At 46.1% G+C, this 22,826-nt stretch overlaps 2 protein-coding genes across 15 annotated transcripts in view; both read right to left on the reverse strand.

Annotated features, from left to right (window-relative positions):
- Positions 1-233: 233 nt before the first annotated feature.
- LOC116531923 lies at positions 234-3,641 on the reverse strand. The gene has a single exon (XM_032250959.1). The coding sequence runs from the start codon at positions 2,081-2,083 to the stop codon at positions 1,619-1,621; it is 465 nt and encodes a 154-aa protein (XP_032106850.1). The 5' UTR covers positions 2,084-3,641; the 3' UTR covers positions 234-1,618.
- A 34-nt stretch (positions 3,642-3,675) lies between these two features.
- TMEM164 (transmembrane protein 164) overlaps positions 3,676-22,826 on the reverse strand; it is a 169,117-nt gene continuing 149,966 nt past the window's right edge. For 13 of the 14 annotated variants that reach the window (XM_032250945.1, XM_032250958.1, XM_032250952.1 and 10 more), the window contains 2 exons: positions 6,548-6,648; positions 4,510-4,829 (listed from right to left, as the gene is read on the reverse strand). In XM_032250945.1, the coding sequence (XP_032106836.1) occupies positions 4,623-4,829; positions 6,548-6,648 (308 nt within the window). In that variant the 3' untranslated portion in view covers positions 4,510-4,622. Of the gene's footprint in view, positions 4,830-6,547; positions 6,649-22,826 lie in introns of all 14 variants that reach the window. The other variant, XM_032250949.1, reaches the window with a different exon arrangement.

A 22,826-nucleotide genomic window follows, 5' to 3' on the forward strand; every position in this document is an offset into this window, starting at 1 on the left:
GCAGACAAGCCCTGCTAAGAGCAAATAGTCTGATGGGTCCCTGGCAGAAGTAGGCAATGTGTGGGAATTCAAGGCCAACCAGCCACACAGCTACCAGGACAAAGCTGCGCTGAGAGCCCAGCTGTCCTTTGAGGGTCTTCCACAGTACGGAGGGCCAATGGCCCCTTTTGTCTTCTTTTCAAAGCAGAGGGCCTTCTGAGAGGGTTCTGGGAAGCAAGGCCAGGACTCCTGGGTCTCATAAATCTTCTAATTAACAGTAAATGAAGAAAACATAGCAGTAAGTCCCATGGTGAGGGTTCCTTTTCATTCAAGGATCTCTAGCAACAGAAACACTTGAGACTAAAATGCAGAATGCTAAGTAAACAAATTAATGACCATTTATTTCCAAAGGCAACTGCAGAAACCATTTCAGTACAATCAAAAGATTTTACAAAACAGAGAAAACACATTACAAAACGCCCCAAGAGGTGTGCAAACTGGTGGGGTCACAGAGCACGCAAGAACCAGCCTTACCCTGCTGCTGTTGAGGGAGAGTACAAAGACTGGTTCTAAAGACAGCCACTGTGTGGGGTTTCAGGGGAGACGGTGAGGGGTCTGCCCAGTGCATAGCAATCCCAGCTGGAAATCGAGGAAGGATAGGGGTAGGGGAAGAGGGTCAGAGGCATTTGCTAAGCTCCTGGCAGAAACCATTACAGATCAGCCTATCATATTCTCTTCACTACAGTAACACCAATATAAATGAAGGATTCTTTAAAACGAAACACAAAATTGACACCAAAAGAAAGCAAGAGTTTTCAAAACAACAGCTTTTTTTTGAAATGGCTTTTGTTTTGTTTTGTTTTTCATGGGGTTTTGTCTGTTTCTTGCCGTGAGTAGCAAACCAGTGTACAAAAATGTCACAGAAGAGAGCAACAAGTGACTAGGTTTTCCTGAGCCCAAATCAGCTCACTCTATATACATAAGAAGAGGGCTGCCTCCCTGTCACTGACTCTACCCAGCACAGAGCAGGCAGGATGGTCAGTGGGGGGAACCCCTTCCCAGCCTGGGGTCTTGCCCAGGAGCCCACGAGGACCTGCAGGAAACCCTCCATAATCAGCATCAGTGTCTTCTCTGAGAGCATCACACATGGTCCTTTTTTCCTCCTCCCCTACTTCCCCTTCAGTCGAAACCAGTAAGAAAATCCTTTTCAGGAGGGGACAGATGACTCTGGGTCAACGTCTACAAATCCAGGGAAGTATTTGTGGCAGAGGGAGCAGGGAAAAGGGCCCTTCTGCTGCCCCCTGAGCCACCTAGCTCATCCACAGGGTACTGCCCTGCGCAACAACCAGTGCACAGAGACGTGCTGACAACTTGCACTCTGTGGGGAGCTGTGCCCACTTCATAAGACACTGAATTACCAATGATCACAAATATAAAAACCCCAACATAGGCTACAGCAAAAGGGATGATCTGACAGCTAGACTGAGGTACTGTACAGTAAAGTTCGCCGATCGCCCTGGTTAGCCCAGCGACCCTGCAAGTAGCTTCTACAAATGCGATGAAGTTCGAGGAGAGAGACAGAGAAAGAGATTGCTGACTTGGGGAGACTGAGTCCGTGGCTTCAGAACCCCACATGCCCTCACAGGCTGACAGAGGAATATGTTACTGTTGTGCCTCTGGGAGGAAGGTGGGTCAGATCATCTTTGGTGAACAAAAGCAAATACTGAGGGCTGGGAGGACCCGAAGTAGGCGTGACTGGGTCTCTGTTATTCCGAGTGGATGCCACAAGTTGGCCAGCTCCACAGACTGTACTCCTTGGCCCACATCCCTGGTCAAGGCTACCTGGGGGCTGGAGGGAGCACTCTTTTCCCTTTCTGAGGCCATTTGAAAGTAAACTGCCCTCTTTTACAAACACCCTCATACATGCGCAGAGCTCCCACACGCTGGCAAATGGCACATGGAAATCTGGCTGGGGAACCGGCTTGGCACTGACAGCAAAGCCCTGAGGAGGAGCTGGGAAGACAGGCCCACTGGCCACTGGGTGGGCAAGTGCCAGCTTCTCCCTCACTCTTGTACCAAAGCTGGAGCAGCAGAGGGTTGGCATTGGGCAGATATATGCGCTACCCTGTAAGGCAGGTTGTCAGGGGTCTGGTTGGGTTCCTTCTCTCCACGTTGGCTTGGCCCAAGAAAAGAGTGAGATTCAGACCAGTTCAGATGCCTGCTGCTCCCCAATGCCCCAAATACAGGCCATGGCTCCCTGTGAAACCTATTGACTGGGCCACCTCTGTTCTTTCAACCTACATGTTTCTGAGCCAATCTGGCCCCCAAAGCCCTGCATGTCCCCTTCACTTCTTCCTTCCCCTGACAGGTGGACCTGTCTCTGGCTTGGCCATACCAGGCATGTGGCCTTTGCTTTCTTCTCTCCTTCCAAGCACCAGAAAGTGCCCTCCAGAATGGGGCACTGAGCTGTAGCCAGAGCAAATGTAAGCTTGTGGAGGCATGTCAACATGGGGCAAGCTCAAGCTACTGGGCAACCTGTGCCATGCCACAGAAACGAGGACGAGGAGAGGGCCTACACAGTCACACCGCCTGACATTCCAAAGCTAGTCCTCAGCTGAGGCACAGGTCCTCTGCTGGCAGCAACTCCAAGTTCTGGTGGAGGACAGGCTAGGCCCCCAGGGGCTCCTCCCACAACCCCCTTCCAACTTCTCCTTTTGTAAAGAGGCCATGGGGCACTGAGGCCTTGTATGTTTCCTCATCTGCCATTCCTACATATAGCAGTTTCATAATGGGCAGGGCCAATCCAGCCATTCAAGAGATACCTCTCCTAAAGGGCAACCCTAGGGTGAGAGGCACTTAGAAAAGCTTGGCCCTGCCCTCAAAGAGGGCCGAAAACAAAGCTTACACATCAAAAGGAGCTCAGGGTAGTAAGAGCACTTGGTGTTCTCCCCTTCTGCTCCCCAAGCCCTGAGGACTGACAGCCTCTATGCCCGCAGGCCTCTGCAGAAGGACGGTCCCTCCCAGGGTTGCTTCCTGTAGGTCCATTTGCTACAGTTACGACCACTGAAGCACTGAAGCTCAACGTAGGTCTACCACAGTCAAACTGGAAATACTTGAACTGGCCTAGGTCAACTGTGTTGCCTAGAGTGGGAGAGGGGAAGGGAAGCTCATCAGGCAAAGTCACCAAATGATCTTTTCTGTTCTTAAGCAAATCTGTTCCTAGTGGAAGTCAACGCAGAGTCAGCAATGTCCAGCCACTGCCTGCCTTCTTGAGGTCTGTGCATAACTGAGCTGAAGTCCTTCAACAAAAGCTCCTCTTTGTGGAGCACCTGAACCTCCGCTCATGAGGACCTAATTCCTTGGCAGCCCCCTTTCAACCTAGACATGGGATTTTGGGGTAGAAAGGATGAAGAGGATGTGATGTCACCCATATTAAACAATTCAACACTGAGTCTGACTACGCTGAAGAAATCTGGCCCTAGGGAAAGAACACTGGCAACAGCTATAGCTCCTCGGACCCAGGATGCTGGCATTCCCTGTAAAGCCAAGAAATGGATCTACACGGTCTTCCAGAAGTGGGCCCTGATGCAAGGATTCTCCAAGCTCAAAAAAACAACCAACCAGCCAATTCCAGCTCATTATTCCCTGAAGCTGCCTGGCGGGGGTGGGGTGGGGTGGGGGTGGGGGTGGGGGGCACACGTAGGGGTGGAAGGGAGGGAGCGGTGAGGCAGGGAGAGAGAACACATTAAAGGGGCACTCAAGATTAAAATGGTATCTATTATCAACATTTACCTAAAATGGAGTATATGATTCAAATCACAGTTTTCTATGCTCACTTCTGATTGGGATGCGCATCAGTTCTCGGCTCTCACAGGCAGAATTTACACAGGGTGCTGCCTAGTACTGTATATATCTTGACCCTCTTCATTTTGGATTTGTCATTGCAATAGATCTCCAACTCTCTCAATGGAATCTAGCCCTTGGGCTGGGTGGTGCCCTCCCCTCCCATCCCAGGCAGCATCCTGGTGGCTGGTTGGCTGCTTGCTTTGAGTCATGGGACACGAATCAGAAGAATCTGGCTGGTTCTGTCTTGACCATGAGCTGGGAAATCCCTCCACTCTGGGCTTCCCGCTGGTATAAAAACAAGGCCTCAGTCCCCTATCGTAAGGTCTGTGCTGGAGACGAAATGGGATGCCAGCATAAGCCTGGAGATCCCTGGCAGTGGAGAAATGAAATGCAACCCAATCTCATTGCTTTGATGCCAAAAAAAACTACTACTTGTTGTTCCCTTTCTCCTCAACCAGCTGTTGTTAAAGCACCGACAAGCAGAGTGAAAGAGCCACTGACTGCGATCTCCCCATGTAAGGCCACTAGGAGCAGAGAGAAAGAGCCAAAGGGAAGGAGGAAAATCCAACACCCAGCACTACATGCCAGGCTCAAGGAGACATCCTAGGGAGAAGAGCTGAGGAAGGAAGAGTGGTAGAAGAAAGGGACAGAAAGGAGGAAAAAGAAATACACCACATATCCTACTGCCCTCTCCCATGATTTCATCAAGAACTGGGTGTTCTCCAAGTCAAGTTGGGACTTGCTTCCTCAGGGAGAAAAAAACAAAACAAAAACAAAACAAAAAAAAACAAGCACCTTCAGTCTATTTTCTTGGCTGGAAGCCGGAGCAAATCCAGCAGATATTTACACAAGGGCCCAGCCATGTATGAGAACAGGATGACCAGCTTCCCGTGGGTCATGGTCATGAGAGTCTGGTGTCCCGAGGCCCAGATGCGATACCAGGGGCCGTAGAATGGGTCTGAGATGGCCGGACACAGCATGTTGTTCAAATTCACTTCGGTGACCTGCAGGGACAAGGGAGGTAGAGTAAGCGTTCACCATCCTTAGGCTTTCTCTGGCTTCTGCCAGTTCAGCCATCTCTACCTAATGGGGGACTAGACAAGGAGGGATTGACCAATCCCCACCTGTTTATAAAGGGATTTCTTCTCTCCCCTTGGTTTTCTGAGTGAGTCAAGGCTAGAGCCCTCTGGAGGTGATGGGGAAGGGCTGTCCTGTGGAAAAGCTGTTCAGTTTCACTTACAGCCTTGCTTTCTGTTTGGGCCCAGAGCCTGTTGCCATTCCTGAACATCTACTATGTGCCTAGTCCCCAGAGAGGTGTTATAGGCTAAAAGTACAGCCCACAGCGTGATCCCTGCCTCCACGTAATTGGCAATCAATCAAGTGTGGGTGGTCAAAGGTTTACTACATCTGACCTCAAACCAGACAGGGTTCACCCAATTTTATACTCCATGAGGAGGTCTGAGGAGCATACAATATGGGGGCTGAGTCCTCAGAGAAGATTTCATGACAGAAGTGGTACCTGAATGGACTCATGAAAGATGGATGGGGGGGTTATGCTGAGGAATGGGGTGAGGGGAGCCCTCCTTGTAGGAGGCATGGCCTAAGCATGGTATGTAGGGTGGCATGAGCACACTGATGCCTCTGGAATCAGGGATCCCAGTGGAGAGCAGCGAGCGGTAAGGGTGTGAACATCAAACAGCTTCCTTCTGAGAGCACAGGAAGCATCACATTTTGGCAAGGAGCTCAGACTAAGCCCCCAGCAAACCAGAGCAGCGCCATACACCAGAATGAGGAAGAGAAAGTGACTGCTTCTACAAAGGTGTTGGGGACATCGGTCATACGCCCTAGTCATGCTAGGTCACACAAGGCTCCACATCGCTAATGCTCCATTATTGCCGCTTACACACAAAACCGGACATGCCACACCTGTCCCAAGGACAGGTGTGGCAGCTGCCTTCCAAAGCCCTTCAAGCCTGTTCACATGAAAAACATGTCCTCACCACCTCTCAGGGAAGTTGGGGCTTTTATACCATGTCACAGAGAGGTGGAGAACTCTCTGCCCTCAAGGGTGAGGTGACTCATTTAGAGCAGTGGCAGAACCAGGACTTGAACTTGGGTCTCCTGACCCCCAGCCCCAGCCCTGAGCTCTTCCTACTCATTTTGCCACTGATATACACTCTTGTATTCAGCAATTTTGGGATCTGGATAACTCAGCTACTGAGTCCAACCACTCTTCATGCTCCAGGAAGTTCTAAACACCCCAGAATGCCACAGGATTTCCCCAACACCGAACTTCTACTGGATCTGAAACTCAGAGAAGAGCCCAGGCTTCAAGGCCTATGAATGGGCCCAGGATGGATCCAAGGTCAGAAGACTCCCCCAGGCCCAGGGCCAGGGTTAGGGTCCTGCCTCCCCATGGGTTCCACAGCAAACCACTTTCCAGCTGCAGCTCACTGTTTCTGACCCAAGTGGCCATGAGCGAAAGGCATCCTTGCCTCCCCAGGGATGAAAGAAACAGTCATTACTAAAAGACTCAGAAAACTCTTTGGAGAGGCCAAGGATGTGAATCATAAATCAGCAACCCAGACACAACAATCTGACATCCTGGCCTTTAGCATCTTGTATTTTCAAAACAAAGTGATACGCCAGCGCCAACCAGGATTATCAAGATTTATGAAGAACTGCAAACAGAGGGGATAGAAGGGGATATAACCAAACTTACCAGGCCGAGGATCTGCAAGACGCTGAAGTGATAAAAGAACATGAGGCCAGTTGAGAGAAGAGCCCACCGGAAACTGCTGAGGGGCTCTGGAGTGTAAGCACCTGGAGGAAGAAGGGAGATGGTGAAATGGCAGGTATAGTGACTCACTTCTCCTTTGCACCATGAGAGTGCAGGTAGTGAGGTCATAGCTGCTGTCTGATGACTGTTCCTTCTACTGATCAGTGGCAACTACTCAAGAGACAGCCCTACTGATTAGCTGGGTACTCGAACCAGCCCCTTCCTGCCCTCTGTTTCTGGGGTCATTACAAAGGGAGGACTTTTTTTTAATCATAAAAGTGGTATGTATTCATTAAAGAAAAATTTCACATGAGTTTGTCTTTTTGGCCATTTTCTCTATGCCTCAGGATTTTTTCTTTCTTTTTTAAATTAATATTTGCAATCTTACTGTACATAGTATATATATATATACACACGTTATATATAACGTCATATATAACATGTATATATGTTACATATAACATGTATAGATATATACATGTTATATATAACATGTATAGCCTTCATTCCCACAATTATTTCCTCATGTTTCTAAAGAGAAATGTCATTGAGGAAGTATGGTGTAGTGGTTGAGAATGTCAACTCTGAAGTTAGATTTGAGTTCAAATCTCGACTCTACCGCTTATGTGCTATGTGAAAAGTTGTTTAAAATCCTTATATCTCAATTTACTTGCCTATAAAATGGGGACAATAGTCCTACCTACTTCTTAGTGGTGGAGGAATAAATAAAACTACATTGAGAGCTCTTAGTTCAGGGTCTGGTACAATGTAAGTGCTCAGCGAGTGTTAGATGCTGGCATTATCATCGTTATTATTCAAATAACTGAAGAATCTGCCAACTTTCCCCCAGGGCTATGAAAAATGATGTATTTTCCCTCTATCATTGCTAAAAAGTACCATCCCAGTAGGCCTGAATATATTCTAGAGCTTGGAGAACGGCGGCATGCTTTATAGGATGTTGTAGGTATCTCTCTGGGTTCGGACTCGGAGAGGGTGCTCAAGAATGAAAGGGACCTAGAACCCCCACCCCAAGCAATTAGGGGTGACATCACATCCTAGACTATTATTTTCCCAAGTCAGTATTTCGCTGATTTATCCATTCATTCAACAGTTATGAGGCACCTTGAGTATTCCAAGTCCTGTGCAAAGCTTTGAGGATAGGAAGATAAGGCAGGCTCCCTGCAATCGCAGACTCACAGTCAACAACTACAACACAGTGCAGCTGGTGGGATGACTGAGCTCTGTGCCACCTGTTATGGGAAAACAAAACTCAGCCAGGGGGATGAAGAATGTTTCTTGGTAGAGCGAGCAGTAGTGCAAAATCCAGGACAAACAGGACGTAAGGAGGGGCCTAGGAATTCCAAAGTACAGGCCTGCATGGAGGCAGATAAGAGCAGGGCAATTCAGAGAACTATGGATAAGAGTTCCATGGGGCCACAGGGGAGAGTGTGATGGGGCAGTAGCAGGTACTAGACTCAAAGGTTGGCAGGGCTGGTTTGCTCCAGGCTGGGACACATAGGACACTAGAAGCCATGCTGAGGGCTTTGGGCTTCGTCCTATGCACCAGGATCATGAGCTCAAATGCCCCAACTCTCAGGTAGATAATTGGAAGCAGGAGTGTGACCGGGGCCTAAGAGATGCTGGGAGATGCTGGAGACTGTCAAACTGAAAAGCCCACACCCCTTTTAACGAGGGCAACCACTACTCGGCTCCGTCCAGTCACTGTCCTGAAGGGATGTGGACCCAGAGTTACCAGTTTTTGTTTTTGTTTTTTTCAATTTTGCAAGAGAGGCCAATATACATTAATTTTTATGTGAAATTTCCTGATTTTCCAATGTTGACGACTAATTCAAAATGTTTCAAGAACACTCAATGGACCAAACAAAACATGTCTTCTGTATGGATTTCAGCCCATGGGTGGCCAGCTTTGAGCTCTGCTATGGAGTCACAGAAAGCGGTGGAAGTTTTGAAGTAGGAAGGTGAGGTGATCACATGTGTGTTTGCAAAAGATTGCCCTGGCTGGTGTACAGGGGATGGACCGAAGCAGACAGAGTCAAGGCAGGAAGGCCGGTAAGAAGACTGCTGCAGGGGCCCAAAGAGAGAACAGGATGAATGGCTTTGGAAGGCAACAGTAGCAAGCTTGGAGGAGAGAGGGGTAAAAATCACCATGATGTAGATGAAGATTGGAGAAGATTGTTAGGGAGATAGGGGTTGGTAAGGGAGAGGAAGAATCCTGGAAGACTCCCAGGGTTCTGGCTTGGCTATCACTGGGTTGATGGTGCCATTTATTGCAATGGAGAAGAGATGAAAAGGCAGATTTGAACAGAAGGAAGACAACGAGGCCAAGTTTAGACACGAAATTGAGGTCTGTGGCAGCTGCCTATACTCCAGGATATAGTGTGATGGATGAAAGCATGGGCAGTGAAGCTCCAACAGGTAGAAGTTTGTAAATCCTGGTCCCATCACTTATCAACTTTGGGGTCTGGCGAAAGTCTCAGCATCTCTTGAACTCAATTCTACTCACCTATAAAATGGGTGGCACTGCCCAATTCACAATATTGCTGGAAAGATGAGATAATATACCGTAATTACAGTATTATATCTGGGATTTAGCAAATGCTGATTATTTTCATTATTATGAGTCACAAACTCAGTGAAGAGGATGGTGGCAAGCATGTTGATGTAGGTGTCATCAGCACACAGTAGTAACTGAAGTCATGGGAACATATGTATTAAGAGAGAAGGAAAAGGCCAGAGGCAGAATGCCAGGGAAAATCATCTAAGGAGAGCATGTGGAAGGGAGATGAGAAAGGAGGCTTTCTTCAGCGACTAAAGTGGGGACCAAGGGTGGGTGCTCTTCTGTGGGAGAAACTCAGGTTTGCTCTAGGCTCATGGCACATCTGAGTCTGAAGGACCTTTGCAAACATGGATATCATTCCCTCCATTTTATAGATGGAGAAATTCCAGCCTGGAATATGGGCAATGTCACAGTCAAAGTCAACAGGGAAGCACTGAAAAAACGCACTCTCACACACCGCCAGGGGACTCAATAGGGAGTTCAATGCTCCTGTTGCCACTTGTGAAGACCTCCAGCACACCAAGTTGGACTGTCTGTCTCTTCCTTTGTCTGTCTGACCCACTAGACCAAGTGCATCTCAGGGTCAAGGACCATGTCAGGCTGCTTCCGCATTCCTAGCGTCTAGCACGGTACTTGGTGTGTGAAAATGCACTGAGCTATGCCTTTAGGGCATGCACACATTCCTGTCTGCCGAATGAGTGTGGACTGGGCAGCATGTTGTCACCCTGGCTGCGGCCGGCCTACACGGAAAGAGAGGACCTGGCAGACTGACAGGTGTTTAGGCTGCTACTCCTCCCACTGCTGGAGCCCCCAGTCTGTTGTCGCGGGTGTCCCCTCCCTCCATCCTTTCTGCTCGGCGCCCCCTAGTGGTAACTGCGCAGCAGGGACGCGCCCTGTGAGCCAGGTGGCAGTGTCAGCAAAGCAAGTGTGTGTGTGTGTGTGTGTGGAGGGGGTGTCCTCAGCCAGGAGGCAGCTCTGCAGCCAGCCCTGGGGAAAGCCGGGACAAGGCTTCAGCCGGGGAAGCCCTGCAGTCATCATGCTCCTCCCCTGTCTTGCCCTGTGCTGCAGAGGGAAAGGAACACTCACAGATACTACCAGAGGACACGTTTCTCAGTGCTCTCACTGCCCCTTGCCCCAACCCCCACTTTAGTAACATTCATTCTGTATAGCATCATCTATCCCACACCAGACTTAGTTCTCTGAGAGAGGGGCTGTTTCTGAATTACCTCTTCATGTCCAGCACCTGGTACACAGTGGGCACTCCAAAAATAACCACTGCTTGGGTGAATTACTGGTATAGACTTTCTGGAGAATCATAAAATGATAACCCTTTGGCTCAAAATTACTACTTTGGAGACCACTATCAAATACCTAAAAATTCCAACAAACCACCTTATTTGCGTGAAGATATTTACACCTGCACTATCTTTAATATTGAGAAACTGGAAACAAACCCAGTAGAAAGACAGTTACATAAACACAATGTTGGTACCTCAACATTGTGCAACAGAATCCACTACCATTCAAATGACAGCCAGACAAACTACATATCTATCTATGGCTAGTATTGTCAAGGAGAAAACTCAAAACATCAATCAATACACAAATGATAGAAAACACAGCTTAGGAGTTTAAAAACAAAGACCTTGGGGCCAGATAGCCAGTCTTGGGTTTGAATCACAGCTCTGCCACCACCCATAGGAGTGACCTTGGGCAAACTGTGCTGCCTCTCTAAGTCTGTTTTCCTGTTGGTAGACTGAGAGTGACATCTACTTCTAAGGGCTGGTGAGTAAAATAAGAGAGACATAAAAGCATATACGACAGCTATCCTGGCATGCAGATGGCTGCTGCTGTTTTTTATCATGGTGACCACAACCATCTAAAATCTTATAAAAGACTGGAAGAGGATGGGGGAATCTTCTAAAGAGGTAATCTTCTCTATGAAGGATGACTTCCACTATGGCACTGCCTTTCACTGTTGTTGATTCTTTTCATTCAAAAGTTGATCAAGTATTCAATTTCTTTGAAAAAATAAAGAAAAAAAAGAAAGTACTCTGAGACTAGATGATCCAGTCTACACAGATATATGCAAATTGTATGCAAACACACATCATTCTCTTTTCTATATACCTGCATGTGGCCTGTGGGAAAATCCCAGTGAAAAATCAGTTTTCTTCTAAAGGAAAATAGAAACTAAAGCACTTTCAAAAAATTAAACATACAAAACTTTTTTCTACTTTAAGAAAATCTGTGGCATTTTTTGCTAGCATCTTATATCTCAGGAAGAGAGAAGCATGCCAGCTGTAAAGGTAGGGGGAAACCGAGATAATAGCTTTTTCTAAAATTGATTTCTGCCAGAAGCAAGTTTTATGAGTCCTGGGAAAGAAGTCAATTGCACCGCCAGCTGTCAAGACTGATCCCCATAGGCCTCCCAGGGGCCCCTTTTTTCATCCTATAATCCCACCCATGAAGGACTTATACCAAGGAGATGAGACTGGGCAGGGTGGCATCCCATTCTTCAATCTTCTTCCTGCTTCCTTCAACTTGCTCACTTATTCATGGTACCCATTCACTCAACAGCTATAGAGTCCACACTGGGAGTGAGACTCTATGCCAGGCAGTGGAAAGAAGGAGGCAAAGATAGTCCCTGCACTTGAGAACTACCTGTGGTTTACAAGTGAATGATGCAATGGTATAGTAAGTGCAGTAAGTAACAGGGAGACTGAAGAAAAGCAGTTGGAGAGGATGACAGTTGAGGTGAGTTTTGCAGAACCAGAAGGGGTTGGGTCAGGGCCTTGAAGGAAGGAGGGTACACTCCAGGCAGAAGTTATAGCCTGAGAAAACGTGTGAAGACATGAAATAGCATGCCATTTGTGTGAAATTACAAGCAGTTCTGTGTTACTAGAAAGCAGAGAACTTTGTGAGAAAGGACACATGTCAGGAGATGAAGCTGGAAGAACAGGCAGGTGAGGCTGGGTCATGAAGAGCCTTGTTTGCCATGCCGGGAACTTGGCCTTTATCTTATACACAATGAAAAGCCACTGAAAGGTTTTAACAAGGAGAATAAAAAGGTCAAATTTATGTTTCAGCTACCTAGACTGCTCTGGCAGCAGTGTGGACAATAGACTGGACAGGGACAAGACTGAAGACAGGTTCAAATGCTATTGCAGTGGCATAGAGGACTTGGCGATTTGTCAGACAGGAAGGAGACATCTAGAGTGACTTCCAGGACTATTGCTTCAGTAACTGAGAGGAGGTAACTTAGGGAAGAGATAAGCTCAGGTTGGGGCATGACAGCACTGAATGCCAATCCATTACACCAGCAGATGTCCCCAATAGACTGTTTCAGGTCTAGCACTCAGGAGAGGGAGATGGCCTGGAAATAGGGCTTGGGGTATGGATATGATCAACGAGAAAGAGTCCACAAAATGCAATAAAAAGATCAAGAAGGGCCGGGCACGGTGGCTCACGCCTGTAATCCCAACACTTTGGGAGGCTGAGGTGGGCAAATCACGAGGTCAAGAGATCGAGACCATGCTGGCCAACATGGTGAAACCCCATCTCTAGTAAAAATACACAAATTAGCCAGGTGTGGTGGCACGTGCCTGTGGTCCCAGCTACTCAGGAGGCTGAGGTGGAAGAATTGCTTGAACCCAGGAGGCGGAGGTCGCAGTGAGCCGGGATTGCACCACTGCACTCCAGCCTGGCAACAGAGCAAGACTCTGTCTCAAAAAAACAAGAAAAGAAAACGATCAAGGAGGAAGCCTGGAAAACAGCAACAGTTAAGTGGCTAGAAGAAGGAGAAAGATCCATAAGAAGTCAAGATTAAAGACAAAATTAAAGAGGCAATCCTAAAACTAGGAGAGAGGTGTGCTGGAAGTCAAGAGAATATCAAGTTCCAAGAAGGAAAGGATCAATAATGTTAAGTGCTCTATTACTTTCTCTGACCAATAAATAAGGTAGCCACTTGCTACATGTGGCTAATTACATGTAAATGAATTAAAATCAAGCAGAATTAAAACTTTGGTTTCTCAGTCACATCAGCCGCATTTCATGTACTCAGCAGTCACATGTGCCTAATGGCCACCATATTGGACAGTGCAAAGATAGAGTACTCCCATCACCACAGAAAATTCCATTGGGAAGACACTTTTCTATAGGGGTACAGTAAAGACAATCACTTCCACTGGGCTTGGCAACATGCGGATCACTAGTTAGTCATCTTTGCAATAGCAGTTTCAGGAAAGTAGCAATGCAGGAGCTGGATGATGAAAGAGGATGAAGAGTTTTCTACGTGTACAAGGTAAGAAAGGAAAGTCCAGGAAAAGAGAATAGGATAGGCAAAAATCACAGATAAATCATTAGTTCAATTCCCTATATTCTCAATCTCTTCTCTGAATGTTCCCTTCACCCTTTTGTTCTTAGCCAATCTACCTCTCCTTGCCTGCTTCATCTGTGGCCCTCTAAAGTAGTGACTGATTTTTCTCCTTTGGCCCATGTAGGTAGAATGGATAACTTCTTTCTTTTCATTTCAGTTCCCAGACGAGTAGCCCTCCCTTCTCCCTAAAATCCCACCACTACCATACTGTACCACCAGCTATCCTTCCCTTTCACAGTCATCTACAGATACATGGGCCATGGCCCTCATTCCTTGAAGACATTAGTACCTGACTCACTACCACCCATCAGATTTCTTGATAATTTCAACATGCATCTAGATGAACCTTCCAGCATCCTGGTCTGTCAGTTCCTTGGCTTCTTCTTCTCAATGACCCTGCCCTCTACCCCACCTCAGCCACTCATTGTCATGGTTGTGCCTGAGACCTTATAGTTATGTATATCTATGTTGCCTCCCTAATCTCCAAGTCAAGCATTCCCACTTCAACCACCACTTCTATCTTTCGAGCTCACTCCTGATAAATATGACCCCAACACTTCTTTGACCCCACTGGAGTCTGCGATCCATTGGTCCCACCATCTTTTTACTGTCCCTCACAGCTCCCTTTTCTGTCCTTAAGTTCCATGGCCCGTGATTCTAATTATCCCTTACATACACCTTCGACTCCATTAGTCCTCTCATTATTGTACTCAGCTGGAAAGAAAATGGTTGAATCCAAAGCTCTTCCTCTACCTTGCTTGCCCCTCACAGCTGAATGTACTGGAGAAAAACAACAGCGCTGACTGTTCTCATTTCAAATCTGTGATCACAAACCTCAAGTGCATCTTTCATGTTGCCAGGCAATCATACTGTATTTCCCCAGTCCGTTCACTCTGTCACGCTCCTGGCCACAATTTAATATTTTCTCTCTTCTCAAATCTTTAATACTTCCATCCCATTGTCACTCTCAGATATTAACCTTGCTTCCCACTTCATGGAGAAAAAGAAGAATCAAAGAAAAACTTCCACAGCCTCCCACAATCACATTTAACCATCTATCTGCATCAGTGCCCAATATGCTCTGCCTTCACTCCCCTGGCTTCCCATCACCACAGATGAACTTCCCTGTGTCCTAGCCAAGGCCAGCATTTCCACTTGCATCCAGATTCCATCCCCTCTCACCTACTCAACTGTATCAGTCCAGTTGCTGTTTCCTCATCTTAAGTCAACAATTTCTTCCTCTCTACTGGATTAAGTACATTAGTGTATAAACGAAAAGTACTGTAATAGCTCCCATTATAAAACCAAAAAGTCAACACTTGACCTCACTTCCCCTTCCGGCTATTACCTCACTCTTCCGCTTCACTTTACAGCTAAATTCCTTGAAATAATTGTCTATGCCAGTGCTGTCCAATATGGTAGTTACTAGGCACATGTAGCTGGTGGGCACTTGAAATGTGGTTAGTTTGAACTGAGATGTGCTGTTAATATAAAATATGCACTGGATTTCAAAGGAAATCCAGCAAAATATTCTGGTAATAATTTTTATATTGATTATATTGGAATGATAAAATACTGGATATACTGGGTTAAGATCTATTATTAAAATTAATTTCACCTATTTCCCTTACGTGTTTTTAATGCAACTACTGGAACATTGGAAATTACATATGTGCCTCACAGGTTTTTATTGGGCAGCACTGGTATATTCCCTATCTATAATTCTTCTCTCTTACTGTTTTCTCTTCAACTCACTCTTGTCAGGCTTTCCTCCCTCCACCAAAACAGCTCCCATCAAGGTCACAAATGACTTTTTCATTGCTAAGTCCAATGACCAATTCTCAAGCCTCATCCTATGTGCCCTTAGAATGAAACAGGGTGAGACTAGAGGCAGGGAGATCAGTGAAGTAGCTGTTGCAATAAACAAAGTTAGGGATGATCTGACCCGAACTAAAGTTGGAGTCATGGAAATAAATTTGAGAAATGATCAGGAGGTGAAATTAATAAGATGTGGTCATTGATTGGATGGGGGTAGGGGTAAGAGTATAGAACCAATTATTAGCTTTAGAGTTTTGGCCTGGATAACAAGTAGGTGACAGTATCACTGAAAAGGATGGGGAACATTGGAGAAAGTGCAGGTTTGGGGATAGGAAAGAGAATGACAAGTTTGGTTTCTAACAACAAGGTCATCCCATCTTTGGTACTCTTTAAATGAGATAGATCCATTTTTAGCCTTTGTAAGCTGTAGCTGCCTAAAAGATATCTCAGCACGGCACAACCTCAAGATTATCATGAATATTTGATTCCCCATTATTAGCCACTGAGTGTAGGCTCAAGTCAGATTTCCCCTCATCCAGGCATTTGACCAAAATAACCTATCCTCTATTCTGTTTACTACACCTGGAAGTGGAGGATGTCCTGGGTTAGCTGTTGACATGGAAGGTCTATCTTGTCAACCTCCCATCCTAAGGTCTATCTTATCAACCCCCTATCCTATCTTGTCAACTTCCCATACCGAGGCCATGCTTCACCCTCAAAGAGCCTAGTTTGGGCTCACTGGCCACCCAGTCTGTGGCTAAGGCAACTTAAAGACCCACCTTCATCTAGGATCAGAGAGCCAGCCCCCTGACAGTAGTACACAGGGTAAGGACCCTGAAGTGGCAGAGAATGCAACAGGTGGACCTGACCTAGCAGAATATGCACTGAAGTTCAAAGAACCAGGTCCCATCTTCAACTACCAAGCTGCTGTGTGACTGTAGCTGGGTCTTTGGTGAGCTCTAAGCAAGGGGGAGCCAATGCTTGGATCATCTGAGGCAATGAGGTTTCAACTTCGTTCTGTATCAGAAGCCGCTAGGGCAGTGGCTCTCCAACTTGAGTGTGGGTCAAAAGCAGAATCTCCAGGAGGGCTTCTTAAAATCCAGCTTGCTACTTCAGAGTTTCTAATTAGAGTTTGTTCAGAGTTTTCTAATTAGGCCTGGAATCTGGAATCTGGGAATTTTCATTAATAACAGGTTCATTGGTTAGGCAGATACTGCTAGTCCAGGGACCACACTTTGAGAACAACTGTCCTAGGAAAGTTGTGTAAAATGCAGCTTCCTGGGCCCTGCCCCACAGAGTTGAATCCAGGGAGTCTGAGGGGGCCCTGGAATCTCTAGACACTTTAGTAACAAGTGCTTCGGGGTGATCCTGATGTTTGGGTCCTCCAACAATATAGGAGAAACACTGACGTGGGGGAATCATGGAGCTGGAAGATGAACCAAGAGACCTGGGAAAAGATGCCAGTGAAGGGGCCAGAGTTGGCTAAGTGTGAGGAGCAGTGCCTCCTGGAAGGTGACAAAATTAAGGCGGAAAACACTTGACTTAACCATTTGCTCCCACAAAGGACTCTTGAGCACCAATCACTTCTTCCTCAGCAAGGACAACCCAGTGGCCTTCAGAAACTCACCTACCCACCTATTAAACCAGGCTCAGCCCTTGGCCAATCTCTCAAATCCCTCAGTTCCTCCCTCATTCACTAACCCTTTAGGAGCCTTCAGGATTTACCAGAGTTCCTATACGTTAACTTGCCCTTACCCGACCACTATAGTGGAACAGTGAAGCCTCATGGAAGAGGGGAACTTCTCCAACAACCTAACACTAGCTAGATGGGAGGGGGCATGGGCTCACTGGTATGGAGGAGAAACAGGAAACTCAACCTGGATACTGAGGTCAGCATGACCCTGGGGCCAGTTTCTGAGCTACCATTGGCCAAAGTGCTTCCGCTTTAACTGGTCCGAGAAACTAGCACAGGAGGTCCAATTCTCATCCTCCAGAAGATGAGCTGAAAGCCCACTCAAGGGAGAGGTGGCTTACCGAGAACAAACAACGCTGAGGTTCTTAACCCCAGTTTCCTGAAATGTCCCCCAGGACATCTGAATTGCCTGTATCTCAAAACAACCTTCTCGGCCAGGCATCGTGGCTCATATCTGTAATCCCGGCACTTTGGGAGTCAAGACCAGCCTTGAGAACACGGTGAAACCCCATCTCTACTAAAATCACAATTAGCCGGGCATGGTGATGCACACCTGTAATCCTAGCTACTCAGGAGGCTGACACACAAGAATCCCTTGAACCTAGGAGGTGGAGGTTGGAGTGAGCCAAGATCACACCACTGTACTCTAGCCTGGGTGACAGAGCAAGACTCTGTCTCAAAACAAAAAGCAAACAAACAAAACAACCTTATTACTGGGTGTCAAGCCTGAGAAGGTTACTGCTCACCAATTCTGAAACAAGAGCTCCCTCTAGTGAAACACAAAGGGATTTCCCAACAGCCTTGAAGCTGGGAACCACCCCCCCGCCACCCACCCCAACCAATTCCGGCAACCACCACCCTGGTAGACTCAGGATACCAAAGGACTCCTTCTCAGAACAATGTTTGAAATGCATAAAATAAAAGGCAAAGGATTACAAAGGAATTCAATTATATTAAGACAGTTACCAAAAATTTTTAAAATTCTGTAATATACTAATTATGTTTCCTTATAAATACATTTAATCACAAGTTCTAGCAGCAGGCCTAATAACTAACATCACTTTCAAATCAGAGCATAAACCCTGTCCTGGGATGGCCACTATGACTGTAACATGATAGGAAGTCATCTGTGATTCGATACTGACAACAAAGACACAGGTAGGGATAAGACCACTGATGGTTGTCGCCTGCGTTCATGTGCTACATTTCTGCTAGATGTCAGTGAAAATAAAGATGTGACTTTCCCCCCATTCAAGTTAATGAATCCCTTAAAATCCTATTTGTGAACCCCAGGTTAAGAACTGCTGCCTAAATGAAAACAACCACAACCAATCAATCACAAAACACATCGCGAGGATGAAGAAAGGGGAGTTCTCAGAGGGGAACTCCTGAGTTGTGTCACCAGCCCTGTAGGTGGGACCAAACTGTGGTCCTAAATCTGTGTGGGCATTTTCCCCTAGCCACCTTGTGGCTGACTTCCTCCCAACCATCGCACTAGAACCTCTGAAAGCCCACCACCACCACTGGCCAGGGATGTTTATGCTCAACCCTTCCCTCTACACCTACCACCTTTTCCCAGAATGTCCCTTTCACCTCTTCACCCTAAGGAATCCTGGCTGTCTGCTGAGGATGTGATTTCTTCCACTAACAGCTCTGAGAAGGCAGTTCTTTTTTAATCCTTCTATTTCTGCAGCAATTTTTTTGTGAGGGAAGGGAAGCTGACAATTCCTCTAACCCTCCATTATTGCTTCTAGATGTTTACTCTTCCCTTGTTCTCTTTCGAGATTCAGTTCCTCCTCTTTGTCACTGTCACTTGTTCTTGGCCTCCAGGTCACTGGATTCATCTCAGATCAGTGTCACTTAGCTTACCATCTTCCTTTATACATTATACCTTTTCCTGATGGCATTCTGGGTGATTTTAACATCCATGCAGGCACCTCTTCCAATACCATAACCTCATGGCCTCCTGAACCTCCTCAAGTCTACAGGTTTGCTCTATCACACTAACCACAACCTGCCTTTCCGTCATCACTCTGAACCACCCTGCCTCTGCTGGGATCACCTGACCACAATCTCTTGACAGTTCAGCTTTCATATCCTATTCCTACTATGCACGTGCCCCAGACCTCCTTGTCACCTGTGATCCCTTCATGCCACTTACCTCCCTCCATAGAATTCCTCCTTGTTCCCCAGCTCTCTTCTAGCCTTTCTTCCACAACAGCTTGGACCCCATGGCCTTGAACTCTGACACCAGCACCCTCAACTCCCTAGTGGGAAAGAAAACTCTTCATCTCTCTCTCCCCACACATCTACCTATCCCCTTACTACATCATCCCCAAAGGGTGATTTACTAAAGGTGAGAACCTAAGAAACTGCTCAAACCACATTTTATTAGGTTAGTAGACAGTATACTTTATTAGTAGGCAATATACTTGCCACAGTATATTGGCAAGCTGAAACCATACTAATAATAGCAAACAACTTACATACCACCACTACATGTTATAAGTCCTTTATATATTAATACATTAAGCCATTTAATGCTCATTACAACCATATGAGGAAATAATGTTATTTTTATTTTACAGATGAGAAAACTGAAGCATGGAAAAGGTAAGGGAACTTGGCTAAAATCACACAGCTAGTAAGGAAGAGAACCAGGATTTGAAACCAGGTAGTCTAGCTTTGTAATGAACAGCATGTGTATCTCATCGTGCACATCTCAGCAGAACCTGCTGTCTCTTTGCATAGCCAGTCCTCTTCACCTTCTTCTCTACTCTAGCTTCTCAGTGCCTTTGATAGGGTGGAAAGCAAGGCGGGCAGACTTGCACTACACATCTAGCCACCTTAGATTCTCTAGGTACAGAGTGGGAAATTCATCTAGATGTTGAGACCAAAGCTGCAAGCTCTCATTCAGCCTGCCAGAGAAACCCTGCATTAAAGGTACCAGGTACCTGCTCAGTTAATAATAAAGTGCTACTCTGTCTCCCATTCTTCTATTGCTCCTTGGGCGACCTGTCCTTGGTCAGAAACCCGAAAGCAATATGGTGCATTGTAGGTTTACCAAAACTGTCCAGGACCCCCCCAAACATCCCTTACTTTCTACATCTTCAATAATACTGATCCTACGTACAAAGCCTCAACACTGAATGGATCCCTCCAGCCAGATGTCCTCTCCTCCACTTAGGCTACTGAATCCCAAATGTATGGATAGTCGTACAAACCAGTGCCAGAAAAATGCATGGATTCCTGTTTTAGGAGGGTCCCACAGTGCCAGTCACCAACCCTCTAGAACTACGTTGTCCAATGTAATAGCCACTAACCACACATGCCTATTTAAATTTCAGTTCAGATCAGGCAAGGTTGCTCATGCCTGTAATCCCAGCACTTTGGAAGGCCAAGGTGGGTTGATCACTTCAGGTCAGGAGTTCGAGACCAGCCTGGCCAACATGGTGAAACCCCATCTCTACTAAAAATATAAAAAATTAGCCAGGAGTGTTGGTGTGTGCCTGTAGTCCCAGCTGCTCAGGAGGCTAAGGCAGGAGAATCACCTGAACCTGGGAGGTCGAGGTTGCAGTGAGCCAAGATCATGCCATCACACTCCAGGCTGGGTGACAGGGTGAGACTCCATCTCAATCAATAAATTTCAATTCAAACTAATTAACCTTAAAATCAAATGAGAAATCCAACTCCTCAGTCCCCCTAGGCACATTTGAACTGCTCAAAAGCCACATATAGCTAGTGGCTACCATATGGAATAAAACAGATATGGGATATTTTCATCATCACAGAGACTTCTATTGGACAGTGTTGAGAGAGTCTAGGCGTATCTCCTTCTTCCACTTCTCACAGGACTTATTCCTCTTGTCATTACTCTTCTCAATCCACCACCAAACCCCTGTCATTCTCAGCAGTTGTCATCAACTGGTCATTCATCCACTCCCCTTTCTCCCTGCTACCTTCAATGCTCCTTAGCTCTACTGAGCTTCAACTTAGCATTTGAACATGGTCAGCCCTGGGGCAGAGAGAAGGAGAAAAGGAGGAAAAAAGGAGAGAAAGGCAGGGGGAGAAGGGAGGAGGACAAACGCCCTCCCTTGGCTCCATAATGCCCTTAACCTCTCCTTCCTCAATGCCCTTAACTTCTTCCTTCTGATTCCCACTTCTCCGAGGGCCTGATTTTACTGTACCTCCTAGATAAAACATGGCTTGGCTAATACTACTTTGGGGAAAATTTCTACTGCCTTAGTTTTCAGGACAACCATCCTCTCCTTCTATCACTCTGACCTTTCCTGCAATCTACTTATACTCTTCTTCTGTCTACAGTTTGCAGGTTGATGTTCCCCAAGGCTTTTTTTTAAGCCCTATTTTCTCCCTACCTATATAGTTACCCTGGACTAACTCATTCATCCCAATGCTTGCATCTACTACTTCTATAACCAATGATACCGAAGTCAGTGTCTAGTCCAGACTCCCTTGAACAGCTCCAGAATATTTTATCCTAATGCTTCCTGGGCATCTCAACCTAGATATCCTAGAAGCACCTCAAACTAAAAATAAATTATCTTCCTCTCTGCTATGGTCTGAATGTTTATGTTCCCCTCCTCAGATTCATGTTGAAACCTAATGGCCAATGTCATGGTATTAAGAGGTGGAGACTTTAGGAGGTGAATAGGTCATGAGGGTGTATCCCTCATGAATGAGATTAGTGCCCTTAGAAAAGACACCCAAGGAAGCCTGTTTTTCCCCTTCACATGTGAGAACACAGTGAGAAGACCCCACCTATGAGGAACAGGCCCTTACCAGACACTGAGTCTTCTGGTACATTGATCTGGACTTCCCAGCCTCCAGAACTGTGAGCAATAGATTTCTATTGTTTATAAGCCACTCAGTTGATGGCATTTTTGTTGTAGCAGCCCCAAAAGACTAAGACACTCTCTAAAACATTCTCCTTCCTTCTGTGACCCCTCTCAGTTAATGACTATTCCACCCAATCACACAGCCCAAAATCCAGGGGCCTCATGGACTTTACCCACACTCTTATTCCATAGCACCTCAATTATGACAATTATTAATTCAATCATTATTTTTATTAATAAAAATAAAAATTAATATCCAATATTAATTGTTTATCTTAATCTCCTAAAAGATGTGACTACTGCCACCTAGTGGCAAAACACAGACAACTAGAAATGGCTGTGGCTACACTCATGGCATATTTTAATAAAAGTACAAGCATAAAGGCACATTAAGGAATACATGCCCTTGGCTGCCTAGAAAAGTCAGAGACACCTCCAGAGAAGAGGTAGTACCCTTGAGCTAACTTGTAAAGGAAGACATGAAGTTTGCCAGCTTTCAAGTAGAATAGATAGTGTGAGTCTGGACACAAAGCAGGGAAGGCTGGACAAATGTTATCAGCAGATCTGTTTATTCAGAAGGTGAAGTAATGAGCTGGGTACAGTGGTATGTACCTACAGTCTCAGCTACTTGGGAGGCAGAGCAAGAGGATCACTTGAGCCCAGGAATTCGAGGCTGCAGTGAGCTATGATTGCATTACTGCCCTCCAGCCTGGGCAACATAGCAAGACCCCTTTTCCTTTTTTTTTTTTTTTTTAGCAAGACCCCATTTCTAAAAACAAAACAAAACAAAACAAAAACAGATAATAAAGTAATAGACTTGGAGTCTAAGCGATGAGAAATGAGGTCAAAGAGACATACAAGAATCAGATTGAATGTTCTTGAATGCCATGCAAAGAAGT

The sequence above is a fragment of the Sapajus apella genome, unplaced genomic scaffold (genome assembly GCF_009761245.1).
Source record: "Sapajus apella isolate SASKATOON/1434 unplaced genomic scaffold, GSC_monkey_1.0 scaffold73, whole genome shotgun sequence".
Classification (NCBI taxonomy): Eukaryota; Metazoa; Chordata; class Mammalia; order Primates; family Cebidae; genus Sapajus; species Sapajus apella.